The 25,796-nt window shown below is 43.3% G+C and overlaps 1 protein-coding gene across 3 annotated transcripts in view; it reads right to left on the bottom strand.

The window, feature by feature from the left end:
• Positions 1-25,796, bottom strand: part of MATN2 (matrilin 2) — a 127,059-nt gene that overhangs the window by 49,747 nt on the left and 51,516 nt on the right. For all 3 annotated transcript variants that reach the window (XM_035011587.1, XM_035011588.1, XM_035011590.1), the window contains 2 exons: positions 12,959-13,081; positions 763-885 (listed from right to left, as the gene is read on the bottom strand). In XM_035011587.1, the coding sequence (XP_034867478.1) occupies positions 763-885; positions 12,959-13,081 (246 nt within the window). The remainder of the gene's footprint in view (positions 1-762; positions 886-12,958; positions 13,082-25,796) is intronic.

Below are 25,796 nucleotides of genomic sequence, written 5' to 3'. Positions count from 1 at the left end.
TGTATGGAGTCAGAGCTGAAGCCCACAAGCCACAAGGCTTCAATGAAAGTATTTTTCAAGCTCTGTTCATACTGATGGGCACAGCCTGGCTGAGCCAGCATGAAGTAAGATGGTCCGACTGTCAGCACACTCAGCAGATGCTGGAAGAACACTCCCACATGTGGTCTCCAATAAAAGATAACCTCTGTCAAAGGCCTTAAAGAGTGAGGTCGAGACAGGGGAGGCTACAGTCGTGGGTTGAGGGAAGAAAGGCCTGACAAAGGAGGAATAGAGGCAGACGGGATCAGATTCCCCAGCACATAATCCTGTGCTACAATATGCTTGGGAGAGGTCCCATGGCCACAGTTGCCCACAACAAGAGCATCAAAAAAAAAAAAAAAAATGCTGTTATTGTTGTTGGAATCACCGTATTGTACATCTGAAACTAATATGACACTGTATGCTAACTACACAGGAATTAAAATAAAAGTAAGTAAATAGGGGCGCCTGGGTGGCTCAGTTGGTTAAGCGACTGCCTTCGGCTCAGGTCATGATCCTGGAGTCCCAGGATCGAGTCCCGCATCAGGCTCCCTGCTCGGTGGGGAGCCTGCTTCTCCCTCTGACACTCCCCCCTCTCATGTGCTCTCTGTCTCTCTCATTCTGTCTCAAATAAATAAATAAAATCTTTAAAAAAAAAAAAGTAAGTAAATAAATAGAATGTCAGGTCCAAAAACTGTCCAAACACACACATACACACAAACAAATTTTTTTAATGTAACTTACTTGTGCATGTTTTTTTATCTGGGTTAAGAGCAAATCCTTTAGGGCATCGGCAAAAGTAGGAGCCGTCGGCATTCACGCACTCATGTTCGCATCCGTGGTTCTCTGAGGCACAGTAGTCCACAGCTGTAAACATTCAAACACAGAGTTGAAGTAGAAACACAAACAGGAAAGGAAATAACAAGATGGGCTGGAAATAATAGCATACTTATAACAAATATAAATGAAGATTAGTATCATTGCCCCCAAACAGTATGAATAAACATGGATCCAAGGCTTCTCCCCTCACCACCCAAAAAATAATCAGGGGTCTAGATCAGGTAGTTTATAGCAGAAGATAGACTAAAGAACACATGACCAATTGTATTTAAACGTTAAAGAAATATAAATCAGGGGCTCCTGGGTGGCTCAGTTGGTTAAGCGTCTGCCTTCAGCTCAGGTCATAATCTCGGGGTCCTGGGATGGAGCCCCACATCGGGCTCCCTGCTCCTCAGGGAGTCTGCTTCTCCCTCTGACCCTCCCCCCTTCTCATGCTCTCTCTCTCTCTCAAATAAATAAATAAAATATTAAAAAAAAAAGAAATGCAAATCAAAACCATCACAAGGCTTATGACACTTACAAGTATTCAACTGCACAAATAAAAACAGGACAAAACCCAATAGTGGCAAGCTGGCCTGGAAAGGGAATCAGAGCTATTCATGGTGCTGGAATCATAAATTGACAAAAATTCTTTTGGAAGGACATTTGACAATGTTCACTGTGGAAACCTGACCCAGAGAAATCATTGAGAAAAGGGGGAGATTAACTGTATGAAATAAGCTATTTATAGCAGCATTATTTACGGTGATAAAAAAAATCTGAAAAATAAGATGAACATTTAATAATGGTAAATGCTTTAGTAAATTACGAGAAAATGTCTTGTCCTATTTCTCATTAATTCTACAAGTGTTTACTGAACACCTACCCCGGGCCTGGCCCTGTTAAGGGGTTAAGGATAGATGGTTTTGACAAAACAGACACAGATGCCAGTCCTCAAGGAGTTAACATTTGGATGATGGTGGGGGTGGTCAAAAAATTAAATAAGTAAATTAGATCATTTCGTAGAAGACGGAGAGTATTCTGGGGAAAAGGAATAGATCCTGTGGGGAGGCAGGAAGGACGGTGGAAGGTAATAGAAGTGGCCAGGAGAGGCCTCAGGAGAAGGTGGCATTTGGGCAGAGTCTTGAATGAGGGACGAGCCAAGTGCATAACTGGGAGGGAGCAAGCACTGGGACAAAAGGAAGAGCAAGCACAACGGCCGCGAGGTGGGCATCTGCCTGGGGTGCTGAAGGACCCACAGGGAAGCCAGCGGGGCTGGAGTAGAGCCAGGTGGGAGGTGAGGATGAGTGCGCATCAGGAGGCGCTGAGGCCACAGCAATGACGTTGGTTTTTACTCTGAGTGAGCAGGGAGTCACTGGAAGGTTCTGAACACGGGAATGGAGAACAGACCACAGAGAGCAAGTATGACAGTAGTAAACCAGTTAGAAGGCTACAATCATCCCAGTGAGGAACAGTGGAGGCTGAAAGCAGGATGGCGTGGCACAGGGGTGGGTGGGGGAGACAGAGGAGCAATGTTCTGGGTGTTCTGGGCTAAAGGTGTTCCCCAAAAAGATTATGTTGAAGTCCTCTCCCCGGTTCTTGTGAATGTGATCTTACTTGGAAACAGGGTCTTTGCTGATACAATGGAGCGGCAATGAGGTCCTACGGGTGGGCCCTAACCCAATATGGCTGGTGTCCTTATAGGGAGAGGAGAATGCCCCATGAAGACGCGGACACACAGGGAGAACGCCATGTGGGGTCAGCAGCTGGAGTGATGTGGCCACAGGCTGAGGAAACCAAGGCTCGACAGTCACTGCCAGAACCAAGGAAGGCTTCTCCCCTACAAGTTCCAGTGGGAGCACGGCCCCGCCAGCACCTCAGCTTCAGGCTTCTAGCTGCAGAACTAGGAGGCAGTACCTTTCTGTTGAGTTAAGTCACCCAGTTTATGGTCTTTTGTGATGGCGGCCCTAGGAAGCTAATGCACCAGCTATAAGTTGAGGTGGGGACCGTGGGGGTCCTGCTGGAATAGAGGTGGGCAGGAGAAAAAGAGAGGGAGGAAGGCTGACTTGGGGGATCTGGCGTGAGGATGGAGTTGCTGTCATCTGATGGGGGAGGCACAGTGAGTTTGTGGGAGAAGATCGGGAGTTCTACTTGGGGCATTTGACAGTTATCAACATTCTCATCCTAACGTAATTGTAAATAGGAAGACAGATAAAATTTGGTGGAAAAAGTAGATCTCAAAATTGAATATTTACAGGGATTACACCCAGGTAAAATAGAGCTCCTAGGCATGCCTAAAGCCTGGAAATTAGAAATGAAAATTCTTGCAGTGTTAAGGTGGTAGAATTATGGATGATTTGTTTTTCCTTTTAAAAACATTTCCCTTGGGGCCTGGGTGGCTCAGTCAGGTAAGCGTCTGATTCTTGGTTTTGGCTCAGGTTGTGTTCTCAGGGTCGTGAGATCAAGCCCCACATCTAGCCACTCAGTGAAGAGTCTGCTTAAGTTTCTCTTTCTCTCTCCCTCTGCCCCTCCTCCCCTCTTTCCCAAATAAACAAATTAATTAATTTTAAGAAACCATTTCCCTCTGTAACATTTTAGGATACTCCAATATCAAAAGCTTGGAAATCATAAAAAGGAAATGGGATCCACAATTAATACACATGTGTGATTTGAAAACCAAAACCATGCACTGGTTTTGACATTATCACAATGAGTGGGCCGCTATCTATACCTGAAGTCAGAAACTCAGATTCTCCCTCTCTCTTGAAACTTCCTCTTACACAGCAACGAGCGTAATTTCCTAGTCCAGCCAGCTCTGTCCCTCAGAGAGACACCTGAGTATGCTGGCCCCTTATTAGAGTGCAGACTGGTTGCAAGTTTTGCTTAGGCCTAAAATCTAAGCCCTATACTCCAAACTTGCATTTTTCCATAATGCTCTAGAACACTCAGTGTTGGATCAGGCAGTTAATAGAGTTGTACAGAGGAAGCTCTTTTAACTGACCTCCACTTAACCAATGCCTGATCAGTAAATGCTTTTCATTCCCTCTGAAAATATGGGACCTGATGCCCAGAGCATACTAAATGCTCCAGACTTCTGGAACAGCTGTTCTTCTGAACAGCTGTGGCTGGGTTGCATGCTTGTAAAGCAGCTGTGGTGGAACACCTGTGCCCCAGAACACCTGTGTACTTTCCCTATCGCCTGGCTGCATGCTTATAAAGCATTGGTTCTCAAAACGTGGTGGGGAACCAGCTGCAACAATCATCCCTTGAGAACGTGTTAGTCATGCAAATTCCCGGGCCCCACTATAGACTTAGTGAATCAGAAGCTGGGTGTAGGACCCAAGAATGTGTGTTTTAACAAGCCCTCCAGATGCTTCTGATGCATGTTAAAATTTGAGGACCACTGCCAAAAAGAGTCAAAATTGGTTTTGTTCCCAAAGCTATATATGCCATTTATGCATGTTATTGTACTTAATTATAAACACTAAGAAAACCAATTAAATATAGGCATTAAAACAAATTGAGTTTTTTTTAAAAAAAAACAAAACTAAATTGAAAGCTTTGGAAAGACCTAATTAAAGCAATTTGTTAACCAAAATTGCTGTGGAACCAGACATGGATAAAACATGTAAAAGAGTGGGGAAATTTTCATAAAAATTTACAAGGATTCTGCCCTTAGTCTGCTTTACAGAATTCTTCAAATTCTTGCTCCAATTTCAAGAAACCAAAATTGAAAATCATGGACAGTACATTATGGGTATGATTTATGCCAGAAAAAAAATTTTTAATCATAGATTTAAAAAATAAAATTAGTACTTTTCAAAAGTGTAATTAAAGGTAATTTTTATTAAAATACATTTAGGTGTTTTAAGGTTAAGATAGGTTTGGATATGTGGTTTTTTTATGATTCCACTCTCTCAAAGACACTTTCCATCAATCGGCCAACCATAGGCCCAAGCTCACGGGGTAAGAAGGTTTCTCCCGGACTTTGATTCTCTTGCTGGTTTTGTTTTTTGTGTGCTCAGCAATCTGGGGAAATGAAGGGGAGAGGAGGGGTTGGCAAGGTGGGATTCAAGCATTCCTGGGCCTCAAGACCCTGGCCTGTAAAACCCCAAGGTGTCCAATCTCCCCTTGACTTGAGGGCCACTCACTGGCTTGCTGCCAGGCTGCTGGGGACAGCAGAGGAGGCCAGGAGTATGACATTAGATGTGGAGGAGCCCACTTCAAGCCTGTGAACCTAAAAGATTTTTAAGACCAAGAGAATTCCAGTCCATTCAACTCTGACACCCTTTGCCACATGCTTTGGGTTCTTTGCATAACTTCCCTGGTTGCAAAACTGTACTTGTGAAAAGAGAGGCCAAGTTTAGGGAGCAGACGTATGGAGGTGCTCCATGTGTGTAACTCAGAGATGCTCCTGTTGTGTTCCAAGTCTTCATCTCCTTCAATAAAATCCTTTCTCAGTTGTTTTGCCTGACATATCTATATGCACTCCTTTACGAGCAGAAAGGGTAATTCCCTGGCTGTAGGAATTCGGCCCATCAGATCACAAAGTGTTAAAACCTCAGGGTTAGAAGCCGGTCTCGCTGCGTTCAGTCTCTGCCTAATAGGTGAAAAATCACCCAGCTGTGTCCAAGGATAAACGATACTTTGGTACAAGGTAATGAAGCTTAAGATCGATGGTCTCTGATTTACAACCTGGTCATAGTCCAAAGTTTCTCAGCCGGCATCAGTCTGCAAGGGGATGGCATCAGTAGAAATAGGATATTTCAAAGAGAAGCATTTGGATTTTAAAGTTTGCTGATGACAGAGTAAGAAAAACCAAATTCATCATGAGAGAAATGGTAGAAGCAGCTGACTTGCTGAGCATACAGAAGACACACACGTAGAGTCAGAGTCAAAACCTCTGAGGGCACAGTTGGATTTCTACATGCAGGAGTTTGAAACTCAGAGAGTTTCTTATTGATTTTAATAACAATAGGAAGTGTTCTGGGCTGAATGGTCTTCCCCACCCTAAGTTCATATGTTTAAGTCCTAAACCCAGTCAGAATGTGACTGTGTTTGGAGATAGGACCTTTAAAGAAGTGATTTGATGAGGATGAGGCCATTGGGGTGGACCCAATCCAGTCTAACTGGAGTCCTTATAAGACGAGGAAATCTGGACACGCACAGAGGCACCAGGGATGTGTGTACGCAGAAGAAAGACCATACGCAGAGGCAGGCCTTCTGCAAGTCAAGGAGAGAAACCTCAGAAGAAACCAACCTGCTGACACCTTGACCTTGGAGTCCTGGCTTCCAGAACTGGGAGGAAATAAAGCTGTAATGTTAAAGCCACTCACTCTGTGGTTTTGCTATGGCCCTAGCAAACCAGTACAGGGAGAAATCTAATACTTAACATCTTTGAATTGGGGGAGGTCATGCTTCAAACATGGGTGGTTAGCTAATGAACTAAAAAGCTGACCTTTCAGTATAAAAATGGATCCTCCCATCCCTTTTCCCCAACTTAATTATCAACCATCCCCTCCTCACTGAAGGTCATTGATAGAGGAGAATCTAGGGGAAAAGCTCTGAAGGAAGCAGTAACGCCATGCTAAATCCCCATGCTATGTGCCGCCATCATTCTGACTATGGGCCTCAATATGATTTTGTAAATGTAGCATATATCTGACGTGCTATTAAATGCAAGCATTCGTAAGAAGGCAAAAATTCACAAAGGCTATAGAAATTCAGGGGTGCCTGGGTGGCTCAGTCGGTTAAGCATCTGACTCTCAGTTTCAGCTCAGATCATGATCTCAGGGTCATGAGATCAAGCCCCACAGTGGGCTCACGCTCAGCACGGAGTGTGCTTGAGATTCTCTCTCTCCCGGTCCCTCCCTCTCTGCACTTCCCCTCCCTCACACTCACTCTCCCTCCCTCTCACTCAAATAAATAAATTAATTATTTAAATAAAAAGGATATAGAAATTCAGATTCAGCTAATGTTTATCAGTTGCCCATGTATCAGACAATATGATAGTAATATTAGCAAATGCCCTACATATATCAACTCACTGAACCCTCACAACAATCCTTTGAGGTATGTATTATTGTTATCCTCAATTTACAGATAAATTCCTTGAAACAGAGAAAGATGAAGAGACTTATAAAACGTGATGACAATAGTATCTACCTCATAGGGTTGTTGCAATTATACATGAAGTATTTCAAACAGGCGTTAGGACTTAGTAATATTCAATAAATGTAGATTAAGTTTTTATCACCCTGCATCTTTATTCAGATAAAATTGAATTTGGGGGTTAAGAAATACCTTAATGCCATTCACTTGTTCCACAACCATTTATTGAGTAATTACTATACATCAGGCATTGTGTTAAACCCTGAATGGTAACGACAAGCAAATACTATACATAAGACTTCTTAGAAGAAAGGCAGAAAGGAGAAGCCAAGCTTTTAGCAGTGATTACTTCCAGGAAGTGAAACTGAAGAGGAATGGCTTTCAAGTTTTGACCTTATACACATCTATATTCTGACAATTTCTTGAATATGCAAAAATTGATTTTGTAATTTAAAAAGCAATCAAGGGAACAAGGTTTTTTTTTTAAATACATGACTGCTTGAGATTGTGATCAATTACTCAGCCTCAGTCAATGTATTGAAACATACTGCATGCAAGTCTGCTCTGTGAAAGATGAAAAGTACTACCATTGGCTTCTGTCCCCAAGGGTTTACAATATGCTTAGGCAGATAAGATGCAAACAGGACCAAAGTTACCCCAAAGACAGGGCAGTTGGTAAACACCAGATGAACAAGTACAGCAGAAAAGTGACCCTTAAAGATAGAGAAAAATAGTCTTTGAAAAATGCAGTGTTGGGTGGAAATTAACACAGCTTTAGAGGCAGCTGATGGATTACAAATAGAGGGAACTCAATTAAAGCAAAAGGAGGACCTAGGTTGGGAATCCACTCTCGATCACCTGAATGTGGAAATAAATTCAGTACTGTCCAGAGTGAAATGAGCAGTTAGGGAAATGGGACTCCAACACTAGAATTTAATGTTCCTCTAACTCAAAAATGGAAACGCTGTCTTGAAAAGTCCTGAGTCTGGCTAAGAATTGAATTTTCATGCAGGTCACAGTCATAATTCTGGGATGAGTCAAAGAGCTAGAACCACAGCTTTGAAGGTGCTGAAACCGAAAACCCACTGCATCCAATCCCCTGTAGCTGGATGTAATGAATTTCTACCACACATCTCTAAATGAATAATTTAGATTTGCTGTCCCCAATGTCTCACCACCTCTCCCTCTCCCTGAAATCTGCCCTCTGTTCCACCCCTCTTGATCATTATCCATGGGCTTCCGGTCATCTTTGTGTCCTTAATGGCCAGCAGAGTGCCTGGCAGAGAGTTTGGAAATATTTGCTGAGATGAATCAGTGACTCAACTCAATGGCTTTTTCTCTAAGTTCTGTTCCCTTTGGCCTCGCTGGAGCATGACATTAATATTGACCTGGGCTAGAAATTCTCTTTCCCATCATATTCCATGACTTCTGATTCTTTTGCCCACCTCCCCCCACCCCCGCCCCCACCTTAGGCTGTTCCTTCACAGATATTTTTCCCACCCCACTTGTCTCTCCTGCTCCCTACATGTGGCTCAGGCCAGCAAGGCTCAGGCCTTCACTCTCTCCTCACTCCATACTTCGGGATAGCCAGGATGATGATGATGATGATGATGATATACACTGTAATAATGGTAATAATGGCCTTGCATGTAACAGAAACTTGACTCGTTACCTTATTTAATCCTACAACACTTTATGACATAGGTATTATTACTCTACAATATGGATGAGAAAATGGAGGCTCAGAAATGAAATGACCCATGATCAGTGAGCAGCAGAACTGGGATTGGAGCCCAGGTCTTACTGTACTGAAGGTCAAAACAAACACACACACAAATACGCGTTTAAAGTGAAAACTAAATGGAAATTAAAATTTAGAAAGGAACACGCTCTGCTGCTTCCCGGCTGCATTGTTGGTTCTAACCTCCCCTCATCGTGGGGTGCTCTTTTCTCCTCCCTCCTGACACGTCCTTGTCAGGGTCCCACCTCAACTTCAAACTCACCTTCTCTAAAACTACTCATGATCTGTCAGTGTCATGGAAGCTCCAACTCAGGAGCGACTTCTGACTTTTCCTCCTCCCCTTTATTTACAGCACCTCTTCATCCCTTACTCCTTCCCTCTCCATCTCTTCAGTTGTCACTCAAACTCTGGCTCTTGTCACCTCTCCTTGAGGACCACCAGAGTCTCCTAACTGGTCCTTCCATCCCTCACCATCTTCCTTCTAGAATCCATCCTGCAGTTCACCACGAGATTAAGTTTCCTAAAATGAGGCTTTGCATCTGTCACTCCCAATTAGAAACCCTTCAGTGTCTCTCTTCCAGACTCTTCAGCCTGATTTTCAAAGCCTTGAACACTAGGTTTCCAGCTGGTTTCTTCAATTTCATCTTCTACTTCACACCTTCAGGAACTCTCTACTTCAACAGAGTTGGTCTCTTCCACTGTTTAAGCCAGGCTGGCCTTAACTAGGGTGATCCTATAATTTATCAACCCAGAATAGAACACCTTTGAAAGTGAAAGGGAGGGCTGTTGAGAACTGAGCCAACAGGCATAAACTGGGATCATGCTGGATTAACTGGGATTTATGGTCCCCATATTCTTTATGTTCCCATCTGTATGGGAGCCATCCAGACCAGTTGCTGAAGGAATGCTTCCAGAGTCCCTAGCAGCCTTTGCTTCTCTAAATTTCCTGTTTAAGTCTTACAGCCGAAGTCTCCATCTTTGACAAGCCCCTTCAGACTGCTGTCTTCAGGTTAGATTGCCTGCTTAGCTTTCAGTCCAGCATCCTGTAATGGTTTCCCCCTCACCTACCCGCGCCCAACAGCAAGGCCTGCCTCTCCCAACACAGGCTTTGAACTTTGAGGACGCTGCCCCGTCCACACCATTACTGCCCTTCATGTCTCCCTTGCCTTGGACACTTGTCCAATGGCTACCCTTCCTTCCTTTCCCAGATTTTCCCCACCCTGGCCATCAGAATGACCCTCTTCTCTGACCTTCTGTAGCCTCTCTTACTTCCACCGCTGGCTCTGCCCTCAGCATAGCCCCATCAAGCAGCACTTGACCTTCTGGAGATGTGCTCAATCTCCCTAACCAAGGCAACTGGCAACAAAGGTCCACCACGGCTTAATCATCTCACTCCTGGCCTCCAACAGGTCAGGTGCTTGGTTGAGGATGATGATGACAGGAACATGATGGATGAGGCCTGGGTCACACAGTCTCTCCCATTTTCCCATTCTTCTGCCTCGACAACCCCTCTGAGGAAAGGCAGACATTCTTGCATGCTGATAGGAGCAGCAAGAGAAATGCCCATCTTTTTTTTTATTTTTTAAGGTTTTATTTTTTTATTCATGATAGACAGAGAGAGAGAGGCAGAGGCAGAGGGAGAAGCAGGCTCCCCAAGGAGCAGGGAGCCCGATGTGGGGCTCGATCCCAGGACCCTGGGATCATAACCTGAGCCGAAGGCAGACGCTTAACGACTGAGCCACCCAGGCGCCCCAAGAAAAGCCCATCTTTAGTGAACACAGCCCACAACAGCTCCCTGGCAAGCGTAGCTTCTATCCTCATGCTTGTTGCTCTTCAACAAATGTCAAACCCCAAAAGTTACAGCAAAACCCTTAGAGACACCAAGGTTCTCTACCACACAGGGATGATAAGGCAATTATTTGGCAACACTCAGAAAACTGGGTTCCTCACCACCCTCCAGTTTCCCAAGGCCCAGGGCAGGCCTCCTGCCCCAGCCCCAGCCCCTACTGCCCCTGCCCCATCTACTCCTTGTTGCCTACACAAGCTCTGGACCTTCCCTGCTCCTTCCCTCACCCAATTAACCAGACACCCTCACCCTTTTTCCTGAAGCTTATCCACTGGCCTTATTCCCAATGTCCCAATTTCCGTCTGACCCAACAGCACCCAAAGTTTCTACCCATTGAACTACTGGTAAGGGAAAAAATATAGGTTAGACAAAATAAATAGTATGACCTCATTTTGTTCAACATTAACAAAATGTTTCGAGTTAGATATTTTTATAAGTTTTTAAAAAGATTTTATTTATTTATTTATTTATTTAGAGCAGGTGCATGAGTGGGGGGAGGGGCAGAGAGAGAGAGAGAGAGAATCTCAAGCAGACTCTGCACTGAGGGGCTCGATCTCACAACCCTGAGATCATGACTTGAGCCAAAATCAAGAGTCAGACGCTTAACCGACTGAGCTGCCCAGGAGCCCCTTGAATTAGATGTGTGTATGGGGAAAAGTCTGGCAGAAAATACAACAAACTATTAATAGTGATTTTTCTCATCTGCTTAATCCTTTTTTTTCTTTTTTTTTAAAGAGTTAGGCATGTTTATTTATTTATTTATTTATTATTTTTTTTAAGATTTATTTGAGAGAGAGAGAATGAGAGAGAGAGAGCACATGAGAGGGGGGAGGGTCAGAGGGAGAAGCAGACTCCCCGCTGAGCAAGGAGCCTGATGCGGGACTCGATCCCGGGACTCCAGGACCATGACCTGAGCTGAAGGCAGTCGCTTAACCAACTGAGCCACCCAGGCGCCCAGCTTAATCCTTTTTTTAATTTAAATTCTATTAGTCAACACGTAGTGCATCATTAGTTTCAGACGTAGTGTTCAACAATTCATCAGTTGCATAAATCACCCAGTGCTCACTTGTTTAATCCTTATCCTCAATGAAAGGATATTACTTGTATAATAAAAATGAATGAAGCATGTTGGCTTTTTCTTGCCCGTGCTGGTGGATGTGGTAACTTGCTACCTATCACTGTCACCACCAGCAGATGAAGAAAAAAATAAATAAAACCTCTAAGGCTTAGGAGACCAATTCTACTTGTGGACATCTGATGAGGGCAGTTTTCATTCCATCATGTGTAGAAACAAGCAAACAAAGCCCCTTGATTCTCACCTGCGAAGAAGATGCTACCTATACTTTTGTTTTGTTGCTATTTCCTTCCACTTCCTTATCTAAGAATCAAAGCGTGCTGGAAAATGTAAGTTCTGTGTGCAATATAATAAGCATTCACTGTGGGAAGCAAAACAGAACAGGACATAACAACGTATCCCCCAGAAAACAATAGGATATGGGAGAGAAAATGCAGGATTTAGAATCAGTAGCTTCTGGCTCTGATGTCAGTTGAGTGCTTTCCCTTCCTTTGCCTCCAGATTTTTTTGCCTTAGAAGTACTGAGTTCAGTTAATCGAACACCTACTGCTTGCCAGGCACTGTTTGTTGGAGGAAGGACGAATAAGACCGTGTGAGTTTAAGGTGCTTTGCAGACACACAGGGAGGTGGCATGGGGGACCTGCTGGCATGCTCTCCAGGTGCTGGGGAGAACCATTATCCTTCACTGAAGAAATCAGATGCCACCCCCACCTCTCCTACCTCCCACCAGGTCACAGAAGGGGGAGTTGCCCAAGTGGGAAGCCACTCAACTGATTGCAAGTGGGTGCCTGAAATTCCAAGCACTGCCCTTACAACTTCTTCCCTGGGCTTGCATTTGAGGCAACTGTCCCTTTCCTCTGACAATGGTGTCTTCTTGCAGACAGCTGGGCTCTCATCCCCGGTGGTCACTCGGGGCCCATCGCTAGCAGATCCATACTTAGCAGGAAGGCTGCCTCCATCTTTGAGGTGCCACTCAGCAACCTTGCCCACCAGCAAGGGAATCTCAGGAACAGCACATGAGCTATACCGCAGTCAGGCCATCCCAAACTGCCTCCGCATTTGACGAAAATCCGCCCAGTCCTTTTCAAGGGATGCAGTATATAAAGGGACAATCATATTTACATAGACGATCAGAAATCTGCCTTTTGCTGAGGACCTTGAATGAGAACACGCTAGCCTCAGCCATCAACGAAGTCTTCAGAGTTCAAATTCTGACCAACAACTAGACCAGGCAACGGAGCACTTTGTTGAAACTCAGAGGAGAGCAGCTGGATCCGTGGGAGGGCCCCCCCCCCAACACTCTGCTCAACTTGCCCTTCCCCATTAAACCAGGCAGGGGAGTACTCACCCACACATCTTTTCCCGTCCTCGGCCAGTGTGAAGTCGCTGTAGCACTGGCAGACAAAGGAGCCCAGAACATTCACACAGAGCTGCTCACAGCCGTGGTCCTCCACCGCACACAGATCCTGGACTGGGGCAGAGTTGTGCCATTAGAACCCAGCTCTGAGGGAGATGACCCTCAGCACACGGCCAGGCAACAAGCACTTGTTAAAATCCCTTTTAACATATTAAATAACTGTAATCCTACCATCCAGAGGCAACCACTGTTGACATTTTGATGCATTTCTTTGTATAAAGAAAAACATAGCTTTCGAAGTTGGAATTATTCACCTCTAGGAAATGCATTGACTAATCTCAAATTAACATCAGTTTTGTATTTTTCTCATGTTCGTGAAAGTGCTCTGAAACATTCTGATGGCTCCTGTATGTTATCACGAGCAAGCATTTGCACTTGTCTGCATCGAGTACCGTTCCTGTTCTTCAAGAATGAAAATGCTCTGTAATCCCAGTCTGGCACAGTCATGGACATTTTGCAGATGGGGAAGCTGAGAGAGAGCACCATGAAAAGACCTGCCACTCCACCCAAAACATGGCAGGTCCCAATTCTGCATCTGTCCCTTTGGAAAATATTTCTCCTCATTCCATTCTAAAGACCAGATCGGTCTTTAGAAATCCTCCTTAAGCTCTATTTCTTCATGCCAGTAACAAATGAGGAAAATGTGAAGCCAAAGGAGGTTAGGTAGAGGTAACAAAGATTACTAGGGAGAAATGGATATATGGTTCTTAGCGGGCCTCTTTGAGTCACGTATTTATTATACGCTGAGCCCTGGCTCTTCACGCAAATGCAATGTGAAAATGAACTCACAGAATACATTCACCGCAAGGGAACTAAAAATATATCAGAGGGTGAAAAGGTTAAAGGCATTTTCAATCCATCACTGACTCAGTCTCTCCTTTGCAAGAAACAGGCTGACGTGATGACATTATTTCTCAGCAAGGAAAATGGCTTGGTTTCATAACTAGCTCTTCCAGTGACTTTACCATTAAAGTTAGAGAAAACCAAAGAGCATTAAAGTGATCAAATATATTAAAAAGAGTTTCCACTGGTTAAAAGTTATCACTATGAAAGCTATGATAAAAACTCAATTAACTGGAAAGCTTGATTGATCCCTGAATCCAATGGCTACACTTTAATGTAATCTCCGGTGTCATTGAGTTTTATTGTTTATTATGCTTTTAGATAAATACAAAATATTAAATTGATGAAAAGATAAAAGCTGATTAATTCATCACCTCTATTAAATGCACTAAATAATTTTTAAAAATAAAATCTGCACCATTACATTAAAAAATGTTTATGTCTAAGATTGTACAAATAGGGACTCTGGCTTTCAAGTGCTAAAAGCTGTATTTTCACTCCCAAATCAATAAAGTAGATGAGGAAAATTATAGATGCAAATTCTTCTATCTCTTACCAGTATATTTATTATCTTAGATTTCCAAGTGGGAACTCCAACTGAGATTTCCAGTGGATTTAGATAGAAGAAAAACACCAATAACCAGAAAAAACTTCAGCTCATGTAAAAATCATAGTGAATAATTAGTGATAAAACCTACAGTTACAAGCCTGAGCCAGAGATCTAAGAAAAATCTGAATCATAGGATACTCTTCATTTATTTTTTGCCCCAGGTACTGGGGATACAGGGATGAACCAAAGAGACAAAAGGGTTCCTGCCATCACCCAGCTTGTATTCTAAGGGTTAGTAATGTGAAGCTCTAGGAAGAGCATTTCTGATTGAAATGCTTGGCTACCCATTAGAACCATCTGCGGACCTTTTGAACACCCTGATGCCCAGGGCACCCCCCTCCTTAAATCAAACAGGCTGGGGGTGGAATGCAGGCGGCAGTGTTTGTTAAAAGCTCCCCAGAGAACTGCAGTGTTGAGAGTCATTGAACCGGATAAAAAGCCCTTGCGATCATCCAAGGGGAAGGTGCCCAGGCCCAGGAGTCAGGCTCCCCCTTTATTAATGGAGACTGCTAGGCTCGGTTTCCTCTTTTAAACAAACCTCAGAATGACTGCTCTCCTCAATTCCCTCTCCAAGCGGCTGAGCGAATTGCAGACACTACGTGAGGGTGCAGAGCGTGGTAGGACCAGGAGGCTTATCGCTCGCATTCCAGAAGGCCGGCCCCACAAACAGCAAGCGTGCCAGCTGGTGTCGTGTGTGTTGTAGTTTCATACTGTTTTTATAACGTCGGGGATTTATGGCCACTAGGATCTGTACTGTCCCAAGGGAAACCATGGAGGGATTGACTTAATTAAACAAAGACTAGGGAATAAATACAGACTAGGTCCTGACAAAACAATGTTGTTTTTCTGGCAGTGGTCACTTCCATTTGAAACAAATGCACATATTTTGGGATGATTCCTTATGCTTTTGAAAAACAGTGCTTCTTTTTCTCACAGCCCAGGAGGGTTTCACTGAAGGGTAATAAAACTATGGGGGATGGGAGAAGCACCGAATTCCGGGTTCCCATTATCCTTCCAAGCCTCCTCTACCTGGTGACCCCCACTCATAGCTCATGACTTCCGTCAAATGGCACCTCTTCCAGGAAGACCTCTCCAGGTTGGCTGGGCTCAGAGGCTCCTTCCTCTGAGCTCCACTCTAGCACTCACACATTTATCCGGTGGTACTGGAAAGACCTGATCATGTCTGTCTGCCCCCCTGGAATGTGGGCTGATCTTACTCAGTGATTTCCCAGAGCCTGGCACACTGTCCTCGCGCATGGAGTTGGTGCTTCATAAGTGTTCATCTGCTGAAAGTACAGTGACAAAGTCCCATCCTCCTTGTCTCCCAATAGGGATGTTCCTAGACTCCTAAAAATACTCTCCTCCAGCAGAAATGGGATCCTGGCAGGATGAGTGTGATGGGAACAAAATTCTTCCTGAGTCTCTGTACCTCTCCAGGAGTGTTCCCATACCAGCAGAGGGCTCAGAGTTCCGGGACGTCTGGGAGCCAGCCCCTAGCTGCAGACACTGGTATTGTCACGACAGCTAATGGGCTGGCTGTCTTGCTGTTTCTTCCACATCTGGTACCTAGCACAGTGCCTGGCACGTTGTAGGTGCTCAGTAAGGACTTAGCAATGAGAGAATGAACCCACGTCCATGCTGCACAAACATGGGGTTGTCAGGTAGTTCTCCTTCATCAATCTTATCTCGGTTGGGAACTCTGAGAGGGACAGTATCAGTCTTGGTGTTCCTCGGGATACCTGCACAATAGCATGCATCTCACACAGCAGGTGTGCAGTGGACATCTGCTGGTTGGACTTGACCGCCACCAGCCTGGAGTACTCAGCTGGCTCTTATTTGACTGCTCTCTGCGAGAGGCCGTGTTCCCCCTCACCGTCTGCCTTACCACAACCGTAACTGAACACTTCATTTACAACAATCACTGAGTGTCTATTTTCCCTCCCGTAGGAGGGCAGGGCTTGTTTTGCTCAGCACTCCAGCTCAAATATCCAGCACGATGTGGGGCATATGGTCAATTTTTAAAAATATATTTGAATGACCGAATTCATTCATTCATCCATTTGTCAAAGTACTGGGAAAACAACAGTGAACAAAATAAAATTTTAAAAAATCTATCAATTGATGTCTGGCCCCATGGAGCTGATACTCAAATGGAGAGCCAGAGGTGTGTGGGGACCAGCTCCCACTGACCCACATGACAGACTGTGCAATCTCTGCCCTAACCCGCATTCAGCAAGGCCAGGTGGGTGGCGTGAAATCGGCCATGCTGAAGTATTTATACCACAGGGATCCGCAAACCTTACAAGTCAGGGCTTCCCCCCCCTGGAGATCTGGTTGTTAAACATTTACCAGCACACCACTGACAGGGGCCAGACATAGGTTATGTTAGATGTTTTTGTTTTTTTTTTTAAGATTTTATTTATTTATTTGACATAGAGAGAGAGAGAGCACAAGTAGGGGGAGCAGCAGAGGGAGAGGGAGAAGCAGATTCCCCGCTGAGCAGAGAGCCCAATGTGGGACTCCATCGCAGGACCCTGAGATCATGACCCGAGCCGAAGGCAGACGCTTCACTGCCTGAGCCACCCAGGCGGTTAGATCTTATGAGTTAGATCTTATAAGTGCTGCAGAACAAAATTAGCAGGAAAAGGGAGTTGGGACTGTGGAAGGAAGGGAGCTTCTGTTTTATACACTATGGTCAGCAGGTGGTCTTGCTAAAAAGATTCTTTTATACCAAGACTTGAGGGAGGTAATGTGAAACAGTAAGGACCAAGGGACTAGAACCTTGGAGAAAGGAGATAAAGGGCAGTTATGTGTCTTTAGACAGGTGGGAGTGAGACCATCAGAGTGAAAAGAAGATCGTCGTTGGAGCCAGACCTGGCTTCGGCTAGCTGACTTGCATGACCTCACATAAGTGATTTCTATGAGATCTGATTTTCCTAGAAGTTGAATATTTAAGTGGAGAAACCACTGCAGGGCTAATTGAGATAATGAGACGAGGAAAGCTCCTGAAAGACAGTAGGTACTCAGCAAATGCTAGCCTCCTTCTTCCTTAGACTGGGGTAAAGAAAGTTCTTGGAGGTATAGGCCCAGTTCAGCATGGAGGAGAGGTGGGCCCCAACCGAGTTGTGCCTACATCACAATTACAATATAGTGTCACTTTATGGATGCCTGTGAAAACTCCACACGCGGACATAGATTCAGATTTCTTTAAATAACGTCAACGTATCCTTGACTAAGTTTTGGTTTGTGAATTCTCTGCTGCATTGATCTGATACAGCAAAGTAGACAATTCTGGATCTTATAACAAAAGATCTCACCAAACTCAAGCAATGCCTTGCCAGAAGGCAATCATTAGCACAGAGCTGACAGCAGAATTTACTTGTTTTTCGTTTCTTGTGAATTACAGGGAGGGGTGTTAACTGCAGCTGCTCAGTTTGCCCAGGTGAGAGAAATCAGTGAGGATTTGCTAACTCAGAGCCCCAGAGTTGTGCTCAAATCCATCCCCAGTGTTTGCCCCGAAGCTCGCATGCATTCTAGATTTAAGTGCCTTCCTTCATTTATGATCTCCAAACCCTGACGCCGCACCTCAGCCAGAGAACTTGGAAAAGCTCCATCTGGTTCCACTGGATGAGGAGCACGGCACAAAGCCTGGGGCTGCCCTTGCTGACGTCATGCCAGGCAAAATCAAAGGGTTTTTACTGGCTTTTCAGAGTTTTAGACAAGCCATACTGCCTGCTGTTCCCACCAAGGACAGTTTAATCCGTCCTTTGGAGTTAAAGCAAAATGAACACCTTTAAAGACATGCTCCACTTTTTGTAAACAGCTCCTGCTGTTATTTAGCCTGAGATGTAGAAATCAGAAATTATCCATCCCAGCAAGGGCGAAGAGAAATGTATTATTAGGGCTGTGATTTCACTCAAGTGGGGAACAATGGGGTTTCCGCCTGCACCAATGTGAAAGCCCTTACAGAGTCAGGCCTCCACAAACCCAAGCCTGCGTTTTGGGGACCATCCCCCTTCCTTCATGGTGCCTGAAGGCACTAATCTTATTTTGGCAGCTGCAGTTTGGACTTAAGGACTCTTGACAGTAAATGTGAGTCATCAGCCTTGTGCTTCTAACGCTGGAAGAAACAAAACAAACCCAATGTCACCGAGAAAAACAAACCTGTCCTTTCGGGCAAAGCCCAGCTGTGCCTGGAATCCTTCTCTCCCCAACTGTTGAATTCGTTTCCAATCAATTCTCCTAGTCACTCACAAGATTTTTGTTCTGAGAAGGGAAAAGAAAGGGGGAAGTCTCCCCCCGCCACCTCCCTGTAAATCCTTAAAACATAAGTAAATCTGACCAAATGAGGGTCATTGAAACAAGCACGCACAAATAATGCCCTATTCGTGCAGCACATTTTGCAATTTCCAAACAGCTGGCCCATCATCACGTTCTTTTTTTTTTTATTTTTTAATTTTTTTTAAAGATTTTATTTATTTATTTGAGACAGAGAAAATGAGAGAGAGAGAGAGAGAGCACATGAGAGGGGGGAGTGGGAGAGGGAGAAGCAGACTCCCCGCTGAGCAGGGAGCCCGATGCGGGACTCGATCCCGGGACTCCAGAATCATGACCTGAGCCGAAGGCAGTCGCTTAACAACTGAGCCACCCAGGCGCCCCATCATCACGTTCTTAATATAAACTCCCTACTGAGGGGAGTCTCTCAAGGAGAGATCTAACTTAAAAGGCCTCGGTCAGTGGTTTTCAAGCTTGAGCTTACATCAGAAAACCCTGGAGGGCTTGTTAAAACATACATTCCTAGGTCACACCGCAGAGTTCCTGATTCGGGACCCCTAGGGTCCCACCTGGGAGTTTGCGTTTCCAACCAGCTCCCCTGCAAAGCTGAGGCTGCTTGTCTGGGTGCTTGTGAAACCAGGAACGCAGAGAAGAAGCTGCACGAGCCTCAAAATCACTTTCCCCACCGACAGGGCGACGGGTGGTGATTCTTTCACATCGCACTTCTCCACTCACACGCCAGCAGGTCCGTTCTCCCATGAGAACGCCATTCAGCCAGGATTCCTTTCTTTTCCTTTCTTCTTTTTTTTTTTTTTTAAAAAAACAACAACCCTGTAGCCTGGCCGAACCAGAGGGTGAGCAGGCTGCACGTCACCATCTCCACATTCTGGGGCCCAGCAGCCGGGGTGGAGAGGAAGCTCCGTGACCACACTTACTCTGCTCAGCAGCCTCCACTTCTGCTCACAGCAGTCCTGGCGCACCTGGGGCCATGCTGTTGTTTGACCAGCTGCAGGCCTGGGGGTGCAGCCTGCTCGCCCTTCCACTCTTGCTCCTTGCTCTCATCGTGGGCAGCCCCAAAGCTCCGACCCTGACCTTCCCTTTCCACGCTCCCTCTCTCCCTCCAAGATTTTATCCATTTTTCAGGGTCAATTACCACCACCAAGCATATCCAGCCTGGGATTTTCCTTGAACTAATGCCTCATCTCCAGCTGCATCCAACCACTTGGGTGGGCTCCTTCTCACACTCATTAGTTTTGCCTCAAAACCGGGCTTCCTCTCTGAAGCTAGCTGTCATTTTAAATCCTGCTACCATCCCCCACCCCCATCTCCCAGCTTATTTCATAAACTCCTTACCGGCATGCAGTTTATTGCTGTGGTCTCCTAATTAATTTTGTAGGCATAAAAAAGCATGTACTGAACTGACTGAGCTGATCAGAATTGTAAACTGATTGCATCTTCCGGCTCCATAGGAGCAGAGCATAAGGGAAACCAAGATCTGAGTGTTTCTTGGGTCTCAAGCATATAAGAGAAACCCTCATTTTTCTCCTACCGCCCTGTAAGAGTGCCTAGAGAGAACCAGTAAGTGTTGGAAGAATGAGTGAATGGATGGATGCTACTTCTCCACCCATTGTCCACCAGTTTGAATCCCACGTATATATTACTGCTAAAGTCAATTTACTAAAATGTAGTTTTACTTTTGACACCCTGTGTCCAGCCGCCCCCCGCCCCGCCCACCAAAGATCCCTGCTGGGACTCAGCTTGAGAATCAAATAGCTCCATAATTTGTTCCAGCTTATATTCCTTCCCTCAGCCCCCACTAATGCCCCAAACAAACTGTTCCAGACAAGCAGTCTGGCCTAGTTAGCACCCTCAAAGACAACAAGCCCTGTGATTCTCTTCGACTTGTTAGAAAAACCCCCTCCTCCACAATGCCGTCCCTGATTGTTCCATGACTCTTTCTTCAATCTCTTATCTTGCAGCCTTTGTCTCAGTACTACTTACCTTCCAAAACCACCTTATTCTGACTTTCTCTCTCTCTATATATATATTAGCTTTATTGAGTTGCAAATGGCATACAATAAACTGCACATATTTAAAGAATGCAATTTGATAAATTTGACATGTCGACATACCACCCCCTATCATCACCAAACTCCCAAAGTTTCCTCACACCCCATGGTAATCCCTCTGCCTGCTTCCCTGCCACCGCCCTCCCCCCATCCCCAGACAACCATGAATCTGCTCTCTGTCACATAGATTAGTTGTCATTTTCTAAAATTTTCGATAAATGGAATCATACTCTATGTACTCTTGTTTGTCTTATTTCATCCAACATGGTTATTTTGAAATTCATCTAGCTTGCTGCTTGTGTCAATAGTTCAATCTCAAAAAAAAATTCATTCTTTTCATTGCCTCGTAGTATTACATTGTATGCATATATCACAATTTGTTATCCATTTACCTATTGATGGACACTTGGGTTGTTTCCAGTTTGGAACTCTTACAAGTAAAGCTGCAGTGAACATTTGTGTTCAAATCTTTCTTTGGACATAGGGGCGTGTAGGTGGTTCTGTCGGTTAAGCATCTGGTTTCGGCTCAGGTCATGATCTCAGGGTTGTGACATGGAGCCCCGCCTCGGGGCTCAGGACTCTCCCTAGATTCTCTCTCCCTCTCTCTCTGCTCCTCCCCCTGCTCGCATGCTTCCTCTCTCTTTCAAATATGAAAATAAATTAAATCTTTAAAAAAAAATCTTTGGACATAAACTTTACTTTCTTTGGTGTAAATACCTAAATACATTGAATGGCTGGGTCATATGGTAGGTACATATTTAACTTTGTAGAAAACTGCTAATCTGTTTTCCAAAGGGGGTGAACCATTTTACATTCCTGCCAGGAACAATGATAGTACCTGTTGCCAACTTTGCCAACATGTATTATGGTCAATATTTTATCTAATCCAGTAGAGGTATGGTGGTATCTCATTGTGGTTTTAATTTGTATTTCTCTAGTGACTAATAATGTTGAACATCTCTTCACAGGCTCCTTTGCCATCCATATATCTTCTCTGGCTTAGTGTCTGTTCAAATTTTTTGCCCATTTTGCCTGGGTTGTTTATTTTCCTATTATTGAGTTCTAAGAATTCTTTATATATTCTAAGGTCCTTTGCTGGATATATGTTTTGCAAATATTTTATCCCAGGCTATGGCTCACCTTTTCATTTTGGTAGTAGTGTATTTTGAAGTGCAAATGTTTTGATTTTTTAAAAGATTTATTTATTTATTTTAGAGAGAGAAAACACGAGCACAGGGAGAGGCAAAAGGGGAGGAAGATGGACAAGCGGACTCCACACTGAGCACGCAGCCAATGTGGGGGGCTCGATTCCCCAACCTCCAAGATCAGGACCCGAACAGAAATCAAGATTCGGACACTCAGCCAATTGAGCCACCGAGGCGTCCCCAAATGTTCTAATTTTTATGAAGTTCAATTTATTGAGTGTTTTCTTTTGTGTTCTGTATCCTATTTTTAAAAAATTCTTGCCAAACCCAGGGTCATCAAAAAAATTTTCCTACATTTTCACATACACATTTAATTGTTTCCACTCTTACATTTAGATTTAAAATTAGTTTTGAATTCATTTTTGCATATGGTATGAAGTGAGGGTCAAGGTCCATTTTTTTGCACATGGCAACCCAGTTGTTGTAGCACCATTTATTGATGACATTATTCTTTCCTCATGAATTGCTTTGGCACTTTTCTAAAAAATCAGTTTACCATATGTGCATGGGTCTATTCCTAGACTATATTCTGGTCCATTGATGTCCACCAATACACACTGTTTTGATTGTTATTGCTTTATAATTAGTCTTGAAATCAGATAATCTAAACCCCCCAACTTTATTTTTTTTTGGAGTTTTCATTAATCTCATTATTTGCAGATTCCATATTTGCACATTCACCTACTTTCTAAAATTTACTTGTAACCCAAATCAATATTTGCAGTATTTTCATGGCCATTTGTGGATGTGCACAGAATGGTGAAAATTTTGAGTTACCTCATGCACACATTCCCAGTTAAGGTAAAAAAAAAGGCAATGCTTTGCCTTCTTGTTTTAGCTCTCATACTACAAACAAGCATCCTTTTTGCATTCTATTTAGTGCCTTTTTTTTTTTTTTTTGCTTTTTGTGCTTTTTGTTGGGTGATTTCACTGTTTAAAAGGACCCTCAAGAGTACTGTGAAATGCTGTCTAGTGTTCCTAAATGCAAGAAGGCTGTGATGTGCCTCATGAAGAATAGATGTATATTAGATGATCTTCATTCAGGCATGAGTAATAGTGCTGTTGGCTGTGAGTTCAATATTAACCAATCAACAATATTTACTCAATAATGTGTCTTTAAATAGGAACACACATAAAACAAGGCTATGTACTCATTGACGATGTGGCCAGAAGCTCACAAGAATCTAACCCTGTATTTCTTCTAGGAACAATGATCTAATAATTGCAGTTCAATGTTCACAGAGGCTTACAACCATCATGAATAATGAGAATCGACTGTATTTGACTATTGTAGTTTTTTTGCATTTTCATATATATATATTGGAATCAGATTGTCAGTTTCTACCTAAAAACATCTGCTAGGATTTTGATAAGGACTGCTTTGAATCTATAGATCAATTTGGAAAGAATTAACATCTTCGCCATATTAAGTCTTCCATTCCATGATATGGTATATCTCTCCATTTATTTAGGTCTTCTTTAACTTGTTGCAGAAATCTTTTGTACTTTTCAGTGTACAGATCATGCACACTTTTGTCAACTTTATCCCTAAATTACATATTTCCAATGCTATTATAAATGGTATTTCAATTTCTTTTTCTTCTCTTTTCTTTTTTTAAAGTAGCCTCTTCACCCAGTATGGAGCCCAATGCAGGGCTTTGACTCACAACCCTGAGATGAAGACCTGAGCTAAGATCAAGAGTCAGACGCTTAACCGAGCCACCCAGGCACCCCTGGTATTTCAATTTCTGATTTTTGTTGCCAGTATGTAAAAATACAATCAAATAATTTCATACATTGACTTTGTGTCTTACAAACTTGCTAAATTCACTTATCAATTTTTAGTAGCTTTTCAAAGATTCTCACCAGCTCTCTACAGAAGCAATCACATAGTCTGTGAATAAAGACAATTTCACTTCTTTCTTTCCAATCTGTATGACTTTCTAATTTCTTTTTATTTTATTATTTTATCAGTTAGAACCTCCAGTACAATGCTGAGAAGTGGTGAGAATGAACATACTGTCTCGTTCCTTCTCTTAGGAGGAAAGGATTTATCTTTCACTCTTGAGTATGATGTTAACCGTAGGTTTTTTCATAGATACCTTTAATCAGGTTGAGAAATTTCCCTTTTATTGCTAGTTTGCTGAGAGTTTTTATCATGAATGAATGTTCAATACCTTTTCTGCATCTATGAAATGATGATATAGTTTTTCATTTTTTAATCTGTTAATGTGGTGAATTATGTTAAAGCAAACTTGCATCCTTGGGATAAACCTCATTTGGTCTTGATTAGAGTATATAAATATGGATTCTATTTGGTAGGTTTTTAAGAATCGTTGCATCTAAATTCATCAGGAGGGATGTTGGTTATAATTTTCTTTTCTCTCTTTAACAATATGACTGTTTTTTCTGGATCATGCCCCTTGATTAAACTGTAAAATAAAAGCTACTAAATCATTTCTGTAGCTTGGAAAAAATAATGTCAGGAACATATCTGAAGAATGAAAGCAATAAAATGCATTTGGTATGGTTCTTGAGAAAGAGAAAAAATGAGAAAGCTGGATAAGAAAGTTTACAATTTTTTGCCAAGTGAAATTTTCTAAATGTTGTGCTTTCAATATTTTTTCCAGATAGATTAAATATTCAAGAAGGGAAGGAGAATTCCTTATTTAAAAATATAAATAAAGAAAAGGAAAGAAGATAAAGTTTGGGAAAGCAATTCAAAGGGAGTGGGATTGGTAGGGGAAAACATGAAGACAGGCATATTTTATGGAGGTTTTTCCCATTTTTTTTTAATGGGGTGAGGGAAGGACATAAACTTCTTTTTTTTAATTCTTTTAAAGATTTTATTTATTTGACAGAGAGAGAGAGAGAGCACAAGCAGGGGGAGCTTCAGAGGGAGAGGGAGAGCAGGCTCTCCACTAAGCTGGGAGCCCGATGCAGGACTCGATCCCAGGACCCTGAGATCATGACCTGAGCCGAAGGTAGAGGCTTAACCGACTGAGCCACCCAGGTGCCCCATGATACTCCCAAGGACATGAACTTTTATTGAGCCCTATGTGCTAGGTACTATGCTAACACTTTTGCATTTATTTCATATATTGGTATTGGGTGGGAAAGACTTTTTGGAGGACAGAAGAATCCACAATGTTGACTTCCAGTACATTCCAAATTGCTCATATGGGCAGAATTTTGAGGGTAATATTTATTTAATATGCTTGATCTAGTCTTTGAATGGAGGGGCACATTTTGAGACACTGACCAACTAGTGTCCAGAAGAGGATTATTTGGACAGTGAAGAGACCCCAAATCCATTTACTTAAAGATGTGTTTATGCTTCCCCTGAAAAGGAGAAAATTAATGAGGGATAGGGGGATAACACTCCTCAATAATCAAAGAGTTTTCTCTTTTTATTTGAAAAAGGAAATACACCCTCTGGTATATAGCTTTAGCTGACAGAAATAGTATCAAAGTTGGGAATTATAGAGAGTAGGATTTCAGCTTAGTCCACACTATCTGGAGGTGGGATGGAGGTGTGGGGCAAAAGCCTGGTGTCCCAGGTAGTGAACGGACATGCAATATCATTCATCTGGGACACTGGGAAGGAATAGAATTATTGGGTGATGTGGGGAAGAGAGCTAAAAGTCTGATAACTAAGGCCCATTTCCATTTGAAGAATCTCTGAATTGGCTGTGTCTGCCTCCTCCCTCCACACAGGCAAGTATGAATACAAAACGCTGGATATGGTGTGTGTATGGGTGTGTGCG

The sequence above is a fragment of the Mirounga leonina genome, unplaced genomic scaffold (assembly GCF_011800145.1).
Source record: "Mirounga leonina isolate KUSES-001 unplaced genomic scaffold, KU_Mleo_1.0 Mir_165, whole genome shotgun sequence".
Lineage (NCBI taxonomy): Eukaryota > Metazoa > Chordata > Mammalia > Carnivora > Phocidae > Mirounga > Mirounga leonina.
This window is presented reverse-complemented; position numbering and strand designations above follow the sequence as displayed.